A 14,681-nucleotide genomic window follows, 5' to 3' on the forward strand; every position below is an offset into this window, starting at 1 on the left:
GAACAGATTCGGAATAAGTCTGAATACATTTGGAACACTTGTTAGCACCATTTGAGATAGTATTTTATTCAAGGTAAAACGCAGAATAGACATTTAGTTTTTGGGGCGCGGATTATATGAACCTCCGCTTAGATTGAGGGCACCCTTAATGCATTTAATCCCGGATCTATTCCGACGACAAATTGCTTTCCTGGATTTGCCATGATCATTTCCGATGCCAAATTATGAACGAGGAACGATTTCACGAATACCTTATGACATCAGAATCACCATTATAGAGCTACGTACTATCTACTACGTTAAATAAATGAATACATCTAGGCCGTGATGTACAAACATCATAAATATATTTTAAGCTTTACATGGTACGTTTTTCAAAGCTGTAAAAATGACGCGAGGATTACAACTAAATAATGCATTTACCTCTAACAAAATTGCGATCTCTAACCTTTTGAATGTGGTGCCAAATTATTCCTCACCCAAGTACAATCGCAAGTATTGTTCAATGATTTCCTTTACCGAGGTTGGCCATTTGATATGTTGAGTACATAGCATTTGACCTTTCCAATATCTCCATTATTTTACTAGAAATTTTTTGTTTATCGTACAGTCTTGAAACAGACTAAATTTCTCAATAGAAGCAAACAATTTAAAAAAAAAGTCACTCAGACCTTGTTTGTCCAACTCTCTAGAATGTATTAACGAAAACATAAGATTTGACTTCTGATGATTGCAGAAATAAGATGTTCTTCGCTTGGATAGATCAAGCATTCGACTTCACTTGGAAAGTCTGTTTACTTCTTTTGGTTGATTTGGGAGTTTGTATTGTTAGTAGATTTTAGGCACCACAGTAGATCTGTGCGTTGAAAAACCAGAATGACATCTGAGAAAATTTGCCGGTCTTACACCCGTACTAGCGCAGCAGAGGGTGGAGTCGATCTGGACAATGCGGACATCTCAGGCTCATGCTTATCGGCGCGCACCTTTATCATCGTGCTACGTCAGAGAATTTATTTTGAACATACTGGAAGAAGTTACATGTCCAGTCTGAGTCGACCACAGATTTTGCGGCCCCTCACTGGTGACGACCATCGCGCTAACGCATCGCCAGCTGACGGGTCGACAACAAAGAATAGAATTGTAAACACGTCAACGAGCGGTATTTATTTTGCCCACATATTAGCGTTGCAAAAGAATGCACGCTATAAAGAAGAATTATCCCGAAAACTCATTAATCGACTCAAAAGCAACTAATTATTTAGCCCCCGAAGGCCTATGAGGCCGATAACTATAACGGTTTGAGATATTGAAAGGGAGCTAAAATAGGAAGCGCGAGTCCAACACCCGGTTTACGCAGTTATGCTTTTAAAAACTTCACCGCAACTTCTAGAATAATGTACAGGCTCTGAGCAGTCGATGTGGTAATAAAAGCTTTCACCTAATCATTAGCATAATAAATTCGTGAGAACAGTGGCGGCGCTAAGAGATCCACTTCAATGGCTAAAAAGTGAAGTAGAATGAAGGAAAACTAAGTGCATATAGTCATGATGGTATTAGTTATACAAATGATTGGCTGTGAGCCCTAATAAAAGCACTGTGGAGACGAGCAGCAAAAAATACCTAATAACAGGTAATGGAAATGAGTAAATAAATAATTATATCTAGATGCAGTAAGATTTACATGCGTTGTTTGGCGTTATCCGTACGGTTGCCTCGTAAGCGCAAGGCTGAGACATTCCCCCATTAAGGAAAAGTCTTATTTGTAATGTATCGTGTAACATTCCTGATTCAGGAAGCATTTAACACCTTACTTGAGTAACTGCCGCACGCCCTGCTGCGTTTAGAGCCGGCGTCAAGGTAAAGTGAGGAAATATGGTGAGCATGTACACCAACCAGTAAGTAGATTGAATTTCGTTTTCTTAATGCCTTTAGCTTTGTGAGTAAGTTTTTGGACCATCTCTTCGATCTGGCATGGGGTCCTGCTTTCACTAGAAAGCCTATAGGTTTTGCTGGACTCATCTATGGTTTCCCCAATAGAGCCATAAATAGCTATTCTTACATGACCCTTTGTGCGAGATGAAAAAGTCAAAGGAGAAGGTCAATGCAACCGTCCTCTGAAGTGCACTTTCGAAAATGAAGGCCAACTTTAACTGATATCTACTTACGAAATTTTTCGAAAAACTCACAAGCATGAAACGTTTATTTTGATGTCGCGTTTAACTTCAAAAGGATAAGCGTTTATTTGATAGATCTGGAAGATATGATCGTCAAAGTTGGACATTATTAATATTAAGAGAATCGGAAGGCAGAAGATGCTTAAAACCATGAACATTGTTTAAGCGTGATAGCCATGTTGAAATTGTTTAGCTAATTAATGAGCTACACACATAAACGTATTCTGAGCTAACTTGAAGGAGTTAGAGATGGGCAAGAATAAAGCTTAAGGTATCCGATTAACACGAGTTGGCACCGGTATGTATACGTGTCAGTAAGTAAAGGGTCAGATATTCTATTATACGTCTATGGGGTCAACATTGAGACCAACGTTATGTCTCGATCACTACTTATCGTGCAAGGTACCACGAAACAGTAGTACAATGATGTAGCATCAGCTATGCTGGCTGTGCGGGTTCGCGAACGCGTCCAAGAGCGTAAGCGCTACCTCAAGTTCTTCCGCGCAACACGTACTATGTCATTTTTAAGAGAAGTGGAAGTGGCAAACAAAAAAGCAAAACATATCCAACGTAAAATGCGCTATAACCTGGCTGTAGTTAGTGGAGTATTCTACAGAATAAAATATTCGATTAGCTGTGTGCTAGAGAGAAATAATGGTGTATCACTGAAGTAAGGTTTTGGTATGTTAGACGACTTTTACGCTTAAAGCTGGATATTTAAACGCCCAAATTACTATAGGCAGTGCCAGTGCTATCAGCCGTGTGAGGATCGTAGCCTCCAGCAACTAATATTCCTCATGTAAGTTTTACAATCTAACTATATTTTCAACGGAGGTGATTCAGTTAGAGTTTTTCGTTACGGGATATCGCCGTTTTTTTTTTTGTTTGGGTCACAAGCTCTGACCCAGCCTCCACCGCACTAATTAGTTCTATCGTTACGAAGTCTACGCTTTTTTTTTGTGTACTATTTTGTCTCTGGTTGCAGTTACAGGCGTTCATGTTTTTAGATCGGCCATCATCTGTTATCTGAGAAAAACAGAATTTCATATTTCACGTATTTTTTCAGTTGTCGAACACAAGTTTTTGAACAAATACGACAGATACGTCCACCGTTCGGTATCTCTGTACATTGTGCGCGTAAACAAACTGGTTTTTGTGCTTAGCGTATCTTCTTAACATGAACGGTAAAAATTTGACAGTTCTTTACACTTGTGCTCAGCTTCTTCTTTGTTTTCTTTAACGCAAAAGACACCCTGTTTTCCCCATTGTCAAAAGAAGGCCTTACTAAGTTCAGCCAGATCGGCTTGTGCTCAGACAGTGAACGGGCTAATGACATTTCGGAAAGGTATTTCTCTATTACGCAACATCTACATGAGTTGAAATAGTTTACATTCGACAATGTATACATTTTCGCATTTAAGAAGTCGACTCGAAGTTATTCGTCGCTGAAAACCATCTAGTAAATGCTCCAAATTTGAAAACTGTAGGACATTCTGATTGAGACTACGAACCGCCCGCTAAATAGCGAATGGATCTAGCTTACGGAGGCACTTCCGGTGACCGTGTCACCAGCATCGATAGTAGACCTTCTTGGTGAAAACATTGGGCGATTTCAGTGGTGTGAAATAAAAATTGTTGTACTCAGCATTGTTAGAAAGACGTTAGGCGCTCGCTCGAAGCGTTTATTGAGTGGCGACATGATGATTTGAAACGGACGGAACGTTTGAGGGCTCGCGGGGTTGAGGCAGCAGCCGATCCACGATCCGTTACCGGTCCTTAGAGGCCGTTCGGGTTGCGGGTCCTGCCGCCACCGCTGCTTTGTATTAACTCTTGACTATAGATAGAGTGCTGTGAGTAGTATTGAAGTGTGAGTGAGTCTAGTGGTGAAGAAATTCACCGTCAGCAATCGAACCAGATTCGCCAATTGAATGGTTGGTAAATATTTTGCAAAGTCCCAGTCGTTTGTTAAAGATGCATGTGTAAGTTCAATCGATAAACAGACAGGATCTAGATAGACAGAAACACGTAACACGCACACAGTGATCTCGCGAACAGCGATCGTTACGTGTGTTTTACTTGAACGTTTTCATTCATTGAAAATTCATCTTGGCACTACTCAATTCGAAAACACTACTCAGTTTGCGAATGTGATACAGGGTACTTCGGAACTCGAACGAGGAGTTTTCGAGAAAATGGTAGAACTCGGTATACGAAGCATACTTCTTAATAAAACTATGAGGCGCCTATATCGACCTCACCGTCAAATGTTAGTCTATGGAATAGACTGACTTTACAGATGCGTCTTGGGAGACGTACGAGTGCGCACGACATAATATCTGAATTGTGTGAAACTGATTGAAAATGTGCGTGTGCGGTGAAAAGGCTCTTCTAACTAGCTAATTAATAGCTAGCAGAACCGGGCCAAATAGTGAAGAACTTTAGTTTATAAGCTGTCCCCTAAGCTGACTCGCTTTAGAAGCTTCTGGTGTAGCACAAAGTTTAGTAGTGTCTATGTAAATTTACAGTTAGCTTTTTTATTCAACATAAAACGAAACTGAGACTAGAGAGGTGTTAAAATAAACTTTAGTTTCGAAAATATTTTTTTACGACAAACTCAAATATTTTGACAGCCCCCGACAAGTAGGCGGTTCCGCGCCCCCAGTAAATAGAATCGAATTCACAGAAACTGCTGATAGTAGTGGTCCTTAACTATTTGGTGCTGACAAAAAACAGGACTTGGAATCTACCAAACGCAGTTCAGGAAGCGAAGTCAACTAATTCAGTACGTTTTGTTCCTGCTTTGGTACGCGCGTACATTCGAACACGAGATCTGAAATCATTCAATTAGGCGAGGGGAAGCCTCGCTTTACCATTTTTCTTGAGAGAAACATGCGGAATATGTCATTTTACTTTTTTGACCTCCTGTTAGTGAGAGTCGTCTCTATTGAAATAGTTTCAATTATCGTCGGTACCAAGCGTGTGTTGTGGTTAAAGATTGCTGTTTCGAGTAAGCATCGCACTATCTCGCAAACAATGTAACTGGAAAACTAACTCTGTCTCGAATTCTGCAAAGGGATTTAATTGCGTCGAAAAAAGCCTACACCGTTATCGTTTACAACGAAAGCATACTTCATCAGCATTTTGTTAGTCCTTGGCGCTTGCATGGCATTAGCTTGGAACGCATTGTTCTAATACTACGCAGATTCTGTAAGGTGTTCAGTCAGGATGGAAAGTTTCTAAATAATTCCTAGAGCTGAAAAATCAGACCACACACATTAAAGCTCTATCTTATTGGCGTGGCTGCTGCTAATCAGCTGTGACCAGCTGACTAACAGCATACGTGTGTTCACTTATTTGCAGTACTTCTTGCACAGTTACATATCTCTCGATATGATCTTTTGATATCCAATGATTAAATAAAGATCGACATTATTTTGTGAATGGAATCTATCCCCCAACCCCCACCCCCCCCCCCCCACCTAAAAAATTGGCCTCGGAAGTTGAACACTCTATGCTAATCGATGCTGACTAGAGTTAGTGCTATGTTAAGGAACATCGTTGTGTACGTCAATGAATGTAAGCGTAATTCACGAGTCGTCGATCGCTACCAGACGTTACCTGGCTCAGTCCGCAAATTTACCCGGGAGACGCTCACTGTTCATTGTATATCATACTGCTTCTATTGCTAGTCCTATTACTGATTAGCAAGCGTAATTGCATGCTTTTATTATGCGTGACAACAGCTAGGTAAGTTGTCGCAGATCGGCAGTACAAGAACTGGTGATATTGTTTTTCCACCCGTGCTTTAGTTAAGCTGGTCGAGGCTGGCTCATTGACTGTGGCCAGCTTAATGCAGAACTGCGATATATTAGCAGGTTGTTATCAGCTCACTTGTTCGCTGTATATTGCCAGTATTTTTTTTTATCAAAGTTGCTTTCAGACGATGCCTTTTGGTAAGCAACCCCAAAGAAGAGAAGCTATTTTCATCTTTCGCATTGTTGCTGTCTATTACGAATCTCTTTGCTTAGCAATAAGGTTCGCTTCTTGTGGACTGATCTGTGGGTATTGTCGAAAATGAACTTCCAAGATGATACAGCCAACAGCAAAATATGCAGCAATAAAATCCGTATAGTTTTCATGTATTGTTAGACTTTAGAAAGTTAACGCTGCTGATAGCAGCTTTCCGAAGTAGTATCTCAACGTTTTACTCGATTCAAACTCTTTCAACCTGTATGTCTTCCGCCGTAGGTTCGATTAATCGCCATTTTCAATGAAAACTTATTGATATCGTCTGAGACATTCCGCTGCACGTTAGACCAGTTGCTGGGCGGATCAGGGGTTAAAGTTTGAACGATGACAACATATTGGCTGGACTGCTTTTTTTTTTTGAATGTGTCCAAAATGGTGAGGGAAAGCGGATTGTCGCTTTTTGATACACATCCGGTTGCAGAGTAGCTAGAAGACTAGTCTTGTGGGGCATTACTTCTTATAACGCAGCGGTTGTTTTGTACTATGCCTTACTATTGTCATCATTACTATAAGTAAATTTATTAACCAGCCATTTTAACGTAGTTCAATCAGCGATATGTGTTGCTAGGTCACAATTGTTTTATTGCACGAAGCGATGTTCTTCGTGCATTGACTGGCCGAACTTATTAAAACTGCTTCAGCAGGGTCCGCAGTGTTATTACCATATTTATTGCCAAAGTTTCCAAGTTTTGCGTTATTGTTTCCGATAGTACTCTATCTACTACTCCTAATGGTTGGGCAAATTTTATTATTTCAAATATTAAAAAGCGTTCTCCCGAAAACATATTTCTTATGAACAGGAGTGTGGTTAAGAGCTAATAATATGACTAAATAATCCTAGCTCGTTCTATAGCTCATAAGGCGACCGCATTGTTTCGCTGTTTCACGAGCAGCGTGAGTCATTCACGATCCCCTGATAGCAGTACAGTTGTCTCCGCTAACTTTAAGCGCTGCCCCTTGTACAATGTTGTGGTGCAAAGACCGCCTAAGGAGCAACAATATTTTGATCAAGTCTGACGTTTTTTATTCAGTCAGGAGCCAGAGCGTTCAAGTTGTATGATAAATATATATTTTTTTTTACTAGAATAACGCTCTGCTACTTTAATCTCTGAATGATCATCATTGAGTAATGCGTTAAACTGGAAAATGGATTTTCCATACGGGAGATGGTGTAGGTTCTAAATGTCCCTTCATACAGCTGAGACACAATCCTAGAATATGCAGCCATTGCTACACGACCGCAGTGACTTAGCCTAAGTATTATATATGGCACCTTTATTTTAGTTTGTACATAAATGACGCTTTTCGTGTTGCAAATTGGCATCTTTTGCGATTATCTTGGAATTGGCCCGCGGAAGAAAGTCGATTTTGGAACCTCTTTAAGAGGTCCGATGAGCATAAGATTATGCACTGTTTGACTTGCGTGGATGAATCTCGTAGCGTAAAAGTAAAGAAGTAACCAAAGCTTTGGTTACTTCTCTAATTCGGTGGCGTTGACAAGAAAATCGGCAAATATTGAACACAGTTAAGATCTTCACATTGAGATATTTCAAAACCCGTAGAAATATGAAATATCGGTTTATTTATGGTCTATGTACCGTAACATTAGATTGAACAACTTCTCACAATTTATGTGCATTTCGATTAGCTACATTTTACATTACATCACTAGCTTTGCGTATTAGAACTAGAGCGAGAAAACAATTCTTTTATAACAGCTGATTTATAACTCGCCACTATTTTTCGTCCACAGTGGAGTTGCCATAATGCGGGAACCAGAGGGCCGACTCCTGGAGATGTCGTGGGATGGGTTCGACGAAAGCATCCGTCGAGAACTAGACTGGTTCTGGCGAGACCAGCGAACTCTAACGGACGTTACGCTTTTTTGCGACGGTGGCTCAGTACGAGCTCACAAACTTGTGCTAGCGTTGTGTTCGCCGTATTTTCTTAACATGTGCATTGAAACACAGGCAGGCTGCAATAATTCAGTGATTTCACTGCGAGGTGTAGACGTGGCTGACTTCAAACTGCTTCTCGAGTTTATGTATCGTGGGCACGTTCTAATCGAAGAGAGTAAAGTAGATCATGTGGTCAAGTTGGCAAGGGCACTTTATGTTCGCGGCTTTGGATCCGAACGCGAGGTGAGAAAGAAACGGGAGCGCAACGGCAGTGTGGGATCAGTTTTTGCCGACTCAGAAGGCGAAGAAAATGACGAAAACACCCAACGTAGAAAGGTATATATTCGCCCTGAGGAAATCGCTCTTGATGATGTACCACCTAACCGAGTAACCCGAGCTTCGCTTGCCAATCAGGAGGTAGCCAGATCATCGCGGAGACTCTCAGAATCCCGCGGATTGAGTCCTGAGAAAAAGGAGTCTTCAGTAAAGGATAAAAATTGCCCGAAACGACCGCCCTTGATAGCTGCTAAATCACCAGAGAAATCAAAGAATACTACTCAAGATAAAGAATCTACAAAACCCTCACCGCGTAAACTTCGCGAGAAAACGCCAGCAGCTGAAAATGAGGCCCCCAAAGAGGCAGCGAGCAAAAAAGATTCCCCTAATAAATATATTTGCAAATTATGCGACTTTACTGCCACCACTGCCACAATCCTGGCGACTCACCTCGTGCAAAAGCATCCGATGACCCCAAAGGCTGCGGAAACACCGACCAACGATAAACGCCTTTCTGAGAAACCTAAAGAGTCGTCAAAAGAAGATACTTCATCGCTTATATGTGATATCTGTGGCTTTACGGCAGGCAATGCGGGTGCATTGGGCAATCACCGTAATAGGCACAAGCAAGAAAGCATCGTGCCATCAGGGCCAGCTCAGGCTCCGTTAGGATCCAATGCGCAAATATCTGTTACCTCGCCCAGCCACACGGGTCCTGCCATTGCGACACCTTCGCCTCCTAAATCTTCGCCAGTTACTGATATGTATTTCCAAATGGCCAATTCTGAGCACTTCAAAATTATATATGACTGCCCAAAATGTATAAAGATCAGCTTTAAAACACCAAATATAATGACCCGTCATCTAATGAAAAGACATCACGGTGAAGCGGTACAGCCAATTACAAGGGTAAATTGCGGGCATTGTGAGCATGCGTTTGGACCTAGTGAACGAATGGATTCATTCGTGGCACATCTCAAGCAGGCACACAGCATTGATGCGCAAGAAGTCAAAGAAGTCATTCCCGTTCGAATCAAGAATGAGCCTATGGAGGATGATGCAGACCAATCGGCAGTGCACGATAATGGGTCACGCATGCCGGCCGAAGCCCGTGGAGCTCCCTTAAACGGCCCAGTGGATGCTTTGGCAAGCCAAGCGGGACATTCGTCCGGTCATCATCCGATACGCGAGACCCTTGTAGATACCACCTCGAACGCTGATACAGAACGTGCGTCATCGCGCGGTAGCTTCGCCCTCAGCCCAACGTCAAGTGGCGGGGACCGAGCCATCGTCGCGGGTAAACGCAATCGGCTATCTCACGACGACGAAGCCACGATAGAAACATCTGAAGTAGCATCAGGATCAAATGCCCCAGCCGCCACAGCGGGAGTGACTACGCCACCTGGAGCGGACCTTTCACGTGTGAAACGTGAAGCCGATGCCAGTAATGAAATTGTAGTGGAAGAAAACGGCGTGTTCCACAAATGCCCTCAATGCAACTACCACACCTCGCAGGAACATTTCCTCAAACGACATATGATCGCCTGCCACAGTAACGGCAGCACTGAGGAACCGTTTTTGTGCAAGTACTGCAATTTTTCTACGGGCCATCGATCCACTATTAAGAGTCATCTTGTCATGGTACATCGAGATACGACGACAAAAGTGAAGGACTGCTTTCGAAACGCGGCGGAAATTAGCCGCCTCGAACAAAATCGCGAAGAGACAAGGAGCCGTTTGCACCGTTCCAGCGATCGAGGCGTGAGTACTGGAGCTAGCATGAGTAACACGAGCGACAGCAACAAGGTGACACGGAAGAGGAAGACTTTTCCCGGCTCTGGGCCTTCGTCGTCGTCGTTGTTAACAAGCGGAGCCAATGAGACATCTACGTCGTCCACGCCGGCTACCCGAGCTAAGCGAAGCCGAAAGTCCAGATCGGAACAACAGACAAAGTCGTCCGCTAAACTGAAGAGTCCCTCTCCAAAGACACCACGAAGTTTGCAAAAGCTGGAAGCAGCCCTTAAGCTCAAGAAGGCGGCACTGGCCAAACAGCGTCGGCGCTCGGACTCTGGAGCAGCGGGTGGTAATGCTTCTGGGACTGCTGGAAAGGAAAGCAAAGGTAGCAGATCAAGCAGTCGGCTGAGTACCACGGAACACAGCGTTTCCGAAGACCCCCAAGTTAGCGTGTCATCTAAGAAAGCGGCCTCTACGGGATCGGCAAGGTTGGTCCACACTTCTCAGAACTATTTTGAACATCTGTGCAGTATTTTACGTGATCTAAGGATTACTTTTTAAACAATTTGCTGCTTAGAAACGAATGAAATAGGTCCACCTATCAAAGAGTGATACATAAGGGAAGCCTCAAATTTCCCTTGGCGGTGTAGTGAACCGTTGTTTAAGTAGGTAAGTAGCGACACATTGACAGGCCGTGCAGAGGGCATATAGGAACATGTCTGTTCAATAAGCAAACAATACTATGGAATTTTGTTCTAAAAATAATTTGTAAACATTGCAAGGCGAACTCGTTCCTCGCTTCTTCTATAAACAAGTCTGCAGCTCCTGCCATTGAAAGTTGACTGCAAGTGAGTTTGTTTTTAACTTGGAACCGAACTGTGATCTCTGCAAGCAGAGTGTCAGCTGGAACAGCGGCGGCCTCGAGTGGACGGGATGTCCAAAAGGATGCCTCCGGTGACCACAAAGAGTGCGGCACCGGCAGCGCCGCTAAGGAAATTCCCGGCGCAGCAGCGGCTGCCGCCGCCGCTGCCGTCGTTAAGGAGAAAGAAACCAAGGAACTTAAATGTCCCGACTGCACTTATGTGGCCAAGAGTCATATCATGTTTGAAAAACACGTAAGCTTGCACAGCAGCTGCGACGAAACCAAGTTAGCCCTGTGCGAGCTTTGCGGTGTCGTCAAACTGAAAGTATCGATGGGATATCACATGAAAAGGCACGAGCCTCGAGATTCCGGGCCAAGCGGTACCGTAGGAAAGAGCACCTAGGAGTGTCGTGCGTGGCCACTGGCCACTCGCCATGCCAGGCATCTGAGGAAGGACTCAGCTAGTTGGACACCTATGCCAATCAGAAGCAGGTACTAGTAATGTCAGCTCAGTCTTTTACACAAATGGCAGCAGTTTCTACCCGCCCTTAAATTGATGGCCGCACGCAGTTGATTTCTTGCAACACTAGACTTTAGTTCTACCTAAATCTCATTTTAACAGCAAGTGATTCCCCAACTTAGCATCATATTCGAAGCAGTTCTGTACTTGAGTTCGCTGCGCGATATTCGGTGATACAAGGTTTGGCTCTACTATTTTTTATTAGCGCTATTGAACGATTATAGATAAAACACAACAAATCAACTCAACTTACTACTCCTCAAGCATACGTGTAGAGTTCTGTTAAGGAATGTCTAATCATTTTATTCCGCATAAATTTTGCGATAATATCGTTATTTGAAACATAGAGAAAATGTCTCAATGGGCCTATATCGTTTCATTGCAGATGTTACTGCTGTCGATAAGGAACCAAGTAGCGTGGAAAGAAAAGTCGGATTCACTTCACGCAGCAATTACACGTAACCGATCACACCTAACGAAGATGAAGGTGCTGACGGCGAACAAGCAACGGACCAAATATAATTATCATAATTAGTATTACTAATTTTATTATATCATAATTAATATTAGCTGGATTAATTATTGCAATAGCCTGATGCTATATGGAGTCAATGCACAAGTCTCTGATAAATGAAACGGGCAGTGGATGAGTGCGATGAACGCGAATTTTATACAGAGAAAGAGCATGTATAAATCCTGTAGAAGAGGCAGAGGTATGTACATAAAACAATGATTCAAGGGAACATGAAGTGCCCGTAAGGTCCTAAATTTCGGCCGCATTCAGATCGGACATATACAATCGGATGCAGAGGTCTCCCTTTGATGGGTGGTCCGGATCGTGTTAAGGTCACTGTCCTGATGTTTTGGAATAAAAATACGAACCTAAACTGCAAACATCAGCTTGAGTCGAATCATATTCCACACCGTAGTCCTATCGCATCGTAACGTTAGGTGCAACTCCCAGTACCGATAAACATTTGGCTTAATAAATATGCTTTTCCGCCAAAAAGATTCATCGTAAAAAAAAACTCCTTATTATTCCTTGAGAAAAGGTCGTGCGTTAAACTCTTAAGCGAATCTGCATCTACTGAAGTAGATCTTTTTAAATTAATATCTTCACAGGAAATCAGGCGAAGTTTCAAGCTTGGAAAATTAACACATACTTTGTGCCTGCTTGATCATTATTTACCCACTTGGCTAAGTGCTTTTAATCGATGGTTATTAATGTTATGTAACTAACGGTTAAGTACTATTTGCCAAGATCCCAGAGGAATGCATAGCAAACTGCTTTTTAGTTAGTATTTCTTTCGTTCATTTTATTGCAATCCATACCTAATTATAATCCGAGTGAATATTGCTAGCTCTTACAGTTAATTAAGCAACATAAGTATCCCTATTGTGCAAATATAATAAAAGAATAATTAAAACTGAGGACGGTAACTTTGACGAGATCGTCGAGCGCCAGAATGCATGCACCTCCCATTCAGAGTCGCAAAACCAAGTTCAAATATATAATCTTCTTCGTAAAGATTTGCCTAAGCCTTCCTCATTAAAGCTGATATAAGGCCTATGTACAGAGATGTTGTGCTTTGGGTGCGTCTCGAATACAGTCATAAAGAGGGAAAATAATTTTGTAACGTCGGTTACCTTTAATATGCGCCGTGATAATGTTGTGATGTATTTAGTTCTAAAAGAGCTCCTCTAATTTTTCTAAATGTTGTTTATTGTATTAATATGGAAATAGAAAATAAAAGATGAATACGTAATCTTTATTAACCTGTTACACACGTTTGGTCTGTTATATGTTCAACAAAATGAATATTATGTGATAATTTTGATGGATTGACTCGAGCACTTTTTAGATTAGCTAACTATTTGTGAACGTTACGTTTACGAACAATCTGGATCCGAAGACCGCTTTTTGGCAGGGGCCGCGACAGATGGTAATGATCACGGAGCTGTTTAGAGTTGATACATCAATAAAATTGTCGGCTGATTGTTTTTGAAAAAAAAAAAGCGGTAAGCTGAGATCACACCGTTAGCTGCATTCGAGAACATCCAAAAAATTCGAATTGTGGAACGTTTTGTATAATACGCAGGCAGCATGCCACACAAGGGGGATATTAGTCCCTTCGATTTCTGTTATCGTTATGAGATAATATTTGTTCTTTATTAATGATGGAGATAAAAATGAAAATAAACTGAAAACTGTCATACCAGCGAAAGGACTATATCGTGATGGTACCAATAAGAAACATGCCGTTTAATTTGTAAGCTTTTTTTATTATTCTTATTGTAGACCCGTTACAGTACCGTTGAAGCTATTCGTTGATCCTGTTGTATGCAGCAGCGTCGCAAACGAATGCAAGTAGCTTAGAGCTAAGCGAGTACGACAGAACCCTTTTACGAGTCTGACAAAGATTCACCTTACGGATGTCTAACAATAATTTATAACTACTCGTGATATTGTGGAATTGATAATGATGATAAAGTTTGTTATAACATGGTTGAGCGTTTTTGAGAGTGATTTTGCGTTACGCAGGGATGCCACACTCTTACGTGAAGATCGAATGGAATCATTAAAGCAGATCTACTACGATAGCTAATATCGGCAGACAATTGCCTTCAAAGTGCGAACGCGCTCGTTCATCGGTAGTGTATGTTCTACTAAATTGCCATTAAAATTAAAATTTGCTCTAACATACCAGCATTACAAATGAAGTTAAAATAGGTGAATATAAACAGAGCAGAGGAACTTATAAAGAAGTTTCATTGCAAATGCAGATAATTGTTCCTAAGGTATATTCCCTTTTTGACGTCTTTGATTCGGGTGCATCTCGTTTTCTATCGCTGCAATTATATGTGACCTTTTGCTGGAAAGTATACCCTTATATCGGTCGTTCGATTTCGTTAGTGCTTGTTTAATGGGTAGAAATGTGAAAATTACGGCCTATGGAGCTCTTGTACATGAAGTTAAGCATAGATAGCTATGTATTCAAAAGAAAGAATGCAAGAGAAACAGATGTTTAACATGTTTATGAATCACTACTTAGTAGTAGTGTAAAGGAGTTACGTTCCTATTATCAGATGGTGTAATATTAACAAACTTACACACACCTATACATATATATATATATATATATATATATATATATATATATATATAAATTCCCAAACGTATATACATA

At 41.6% G+C, this 14,681-nt stretch overlaps 1 protein-coding gene across 3 annotated transcripts; it reads left to right on the forward strand.

Moving 5' to 3' along the window:
- The first annotated feature begins 3,765 nt into the window (after window positions 1-3,765).
- LOC111265981 (uncharacterized) lies at window positions 3,766-14,009 on the forward strand. 3 transcript variants are annotated; one of them, XM_022843081.2, is made up of 4 exons: window positions 3,766-4,105; window positions 7,957-10,599; window positions 11,007-11,465; window positions 11,879-14,009. In XM_022843081.2, the coding sequence occupies exons 2-3, from the start codon at window positions 7,970-7,972 to the stop codon at window positions 11,374-11,376; spliced, it is 3,000 nt and encodes a 999-aa protein (XP_022698816.1). In that variant the 5' UTR covers window positions 3,766-4,105; window positions 7,957-7,969; the 3' UTR covers window positions 11,377-11,465; window positions 11,879-14,009. The 3 variants fall into 3 exon arrangements, with proteins under 3 accessions (XP_022698816.1, XP_022698818.1, XP_022698817.1); XM_022843083.2 differs by lacking the exon at window positions 11,007-11,465; XM_022843082.2 differs by lacking the exons at window positions 11,007-11,465; window positions 11,879-14,009 and adding an exon at window positions 10,894-11,000.
- Window positions 14,010-14,681: the final 672 nt, after the last annotated feature.

Source organism: Varroa jacobsoni, unplaced genomic scaffold, assembly GCF_002532875.2.
Source record: "Varroa jacobsoni isolate VJ856 unplaced genomic scaffold, vjacob_1.0 scaffold_1036, whole genome shotgun sequence".
NCBI lineage: Eukaryota > Metazoa > Arthropoda > Arachnida > Mesostigmata > Varroidae > Varroa > Varroa jacobsoni.

What these genes read in the sequence shown, in the direction of transcription:
- LOC111265981 (XM_022843081.2), top strand. Translation starts at nt 7,970, where the DNA reads ATGCGGGAACCAGAGGGCCGACTCCTGGAGATGTCGTGGGATGGGTTC. An exon ending in GCCTCTACGGGATCGGCAAG is followed by an intron (nt 10,600 to 11,006) that starts GTTGGTCCACAC and finishes CTCTGCAAGCAG; the next exon opens with AGTGTCAGCTGGAACAGCGG.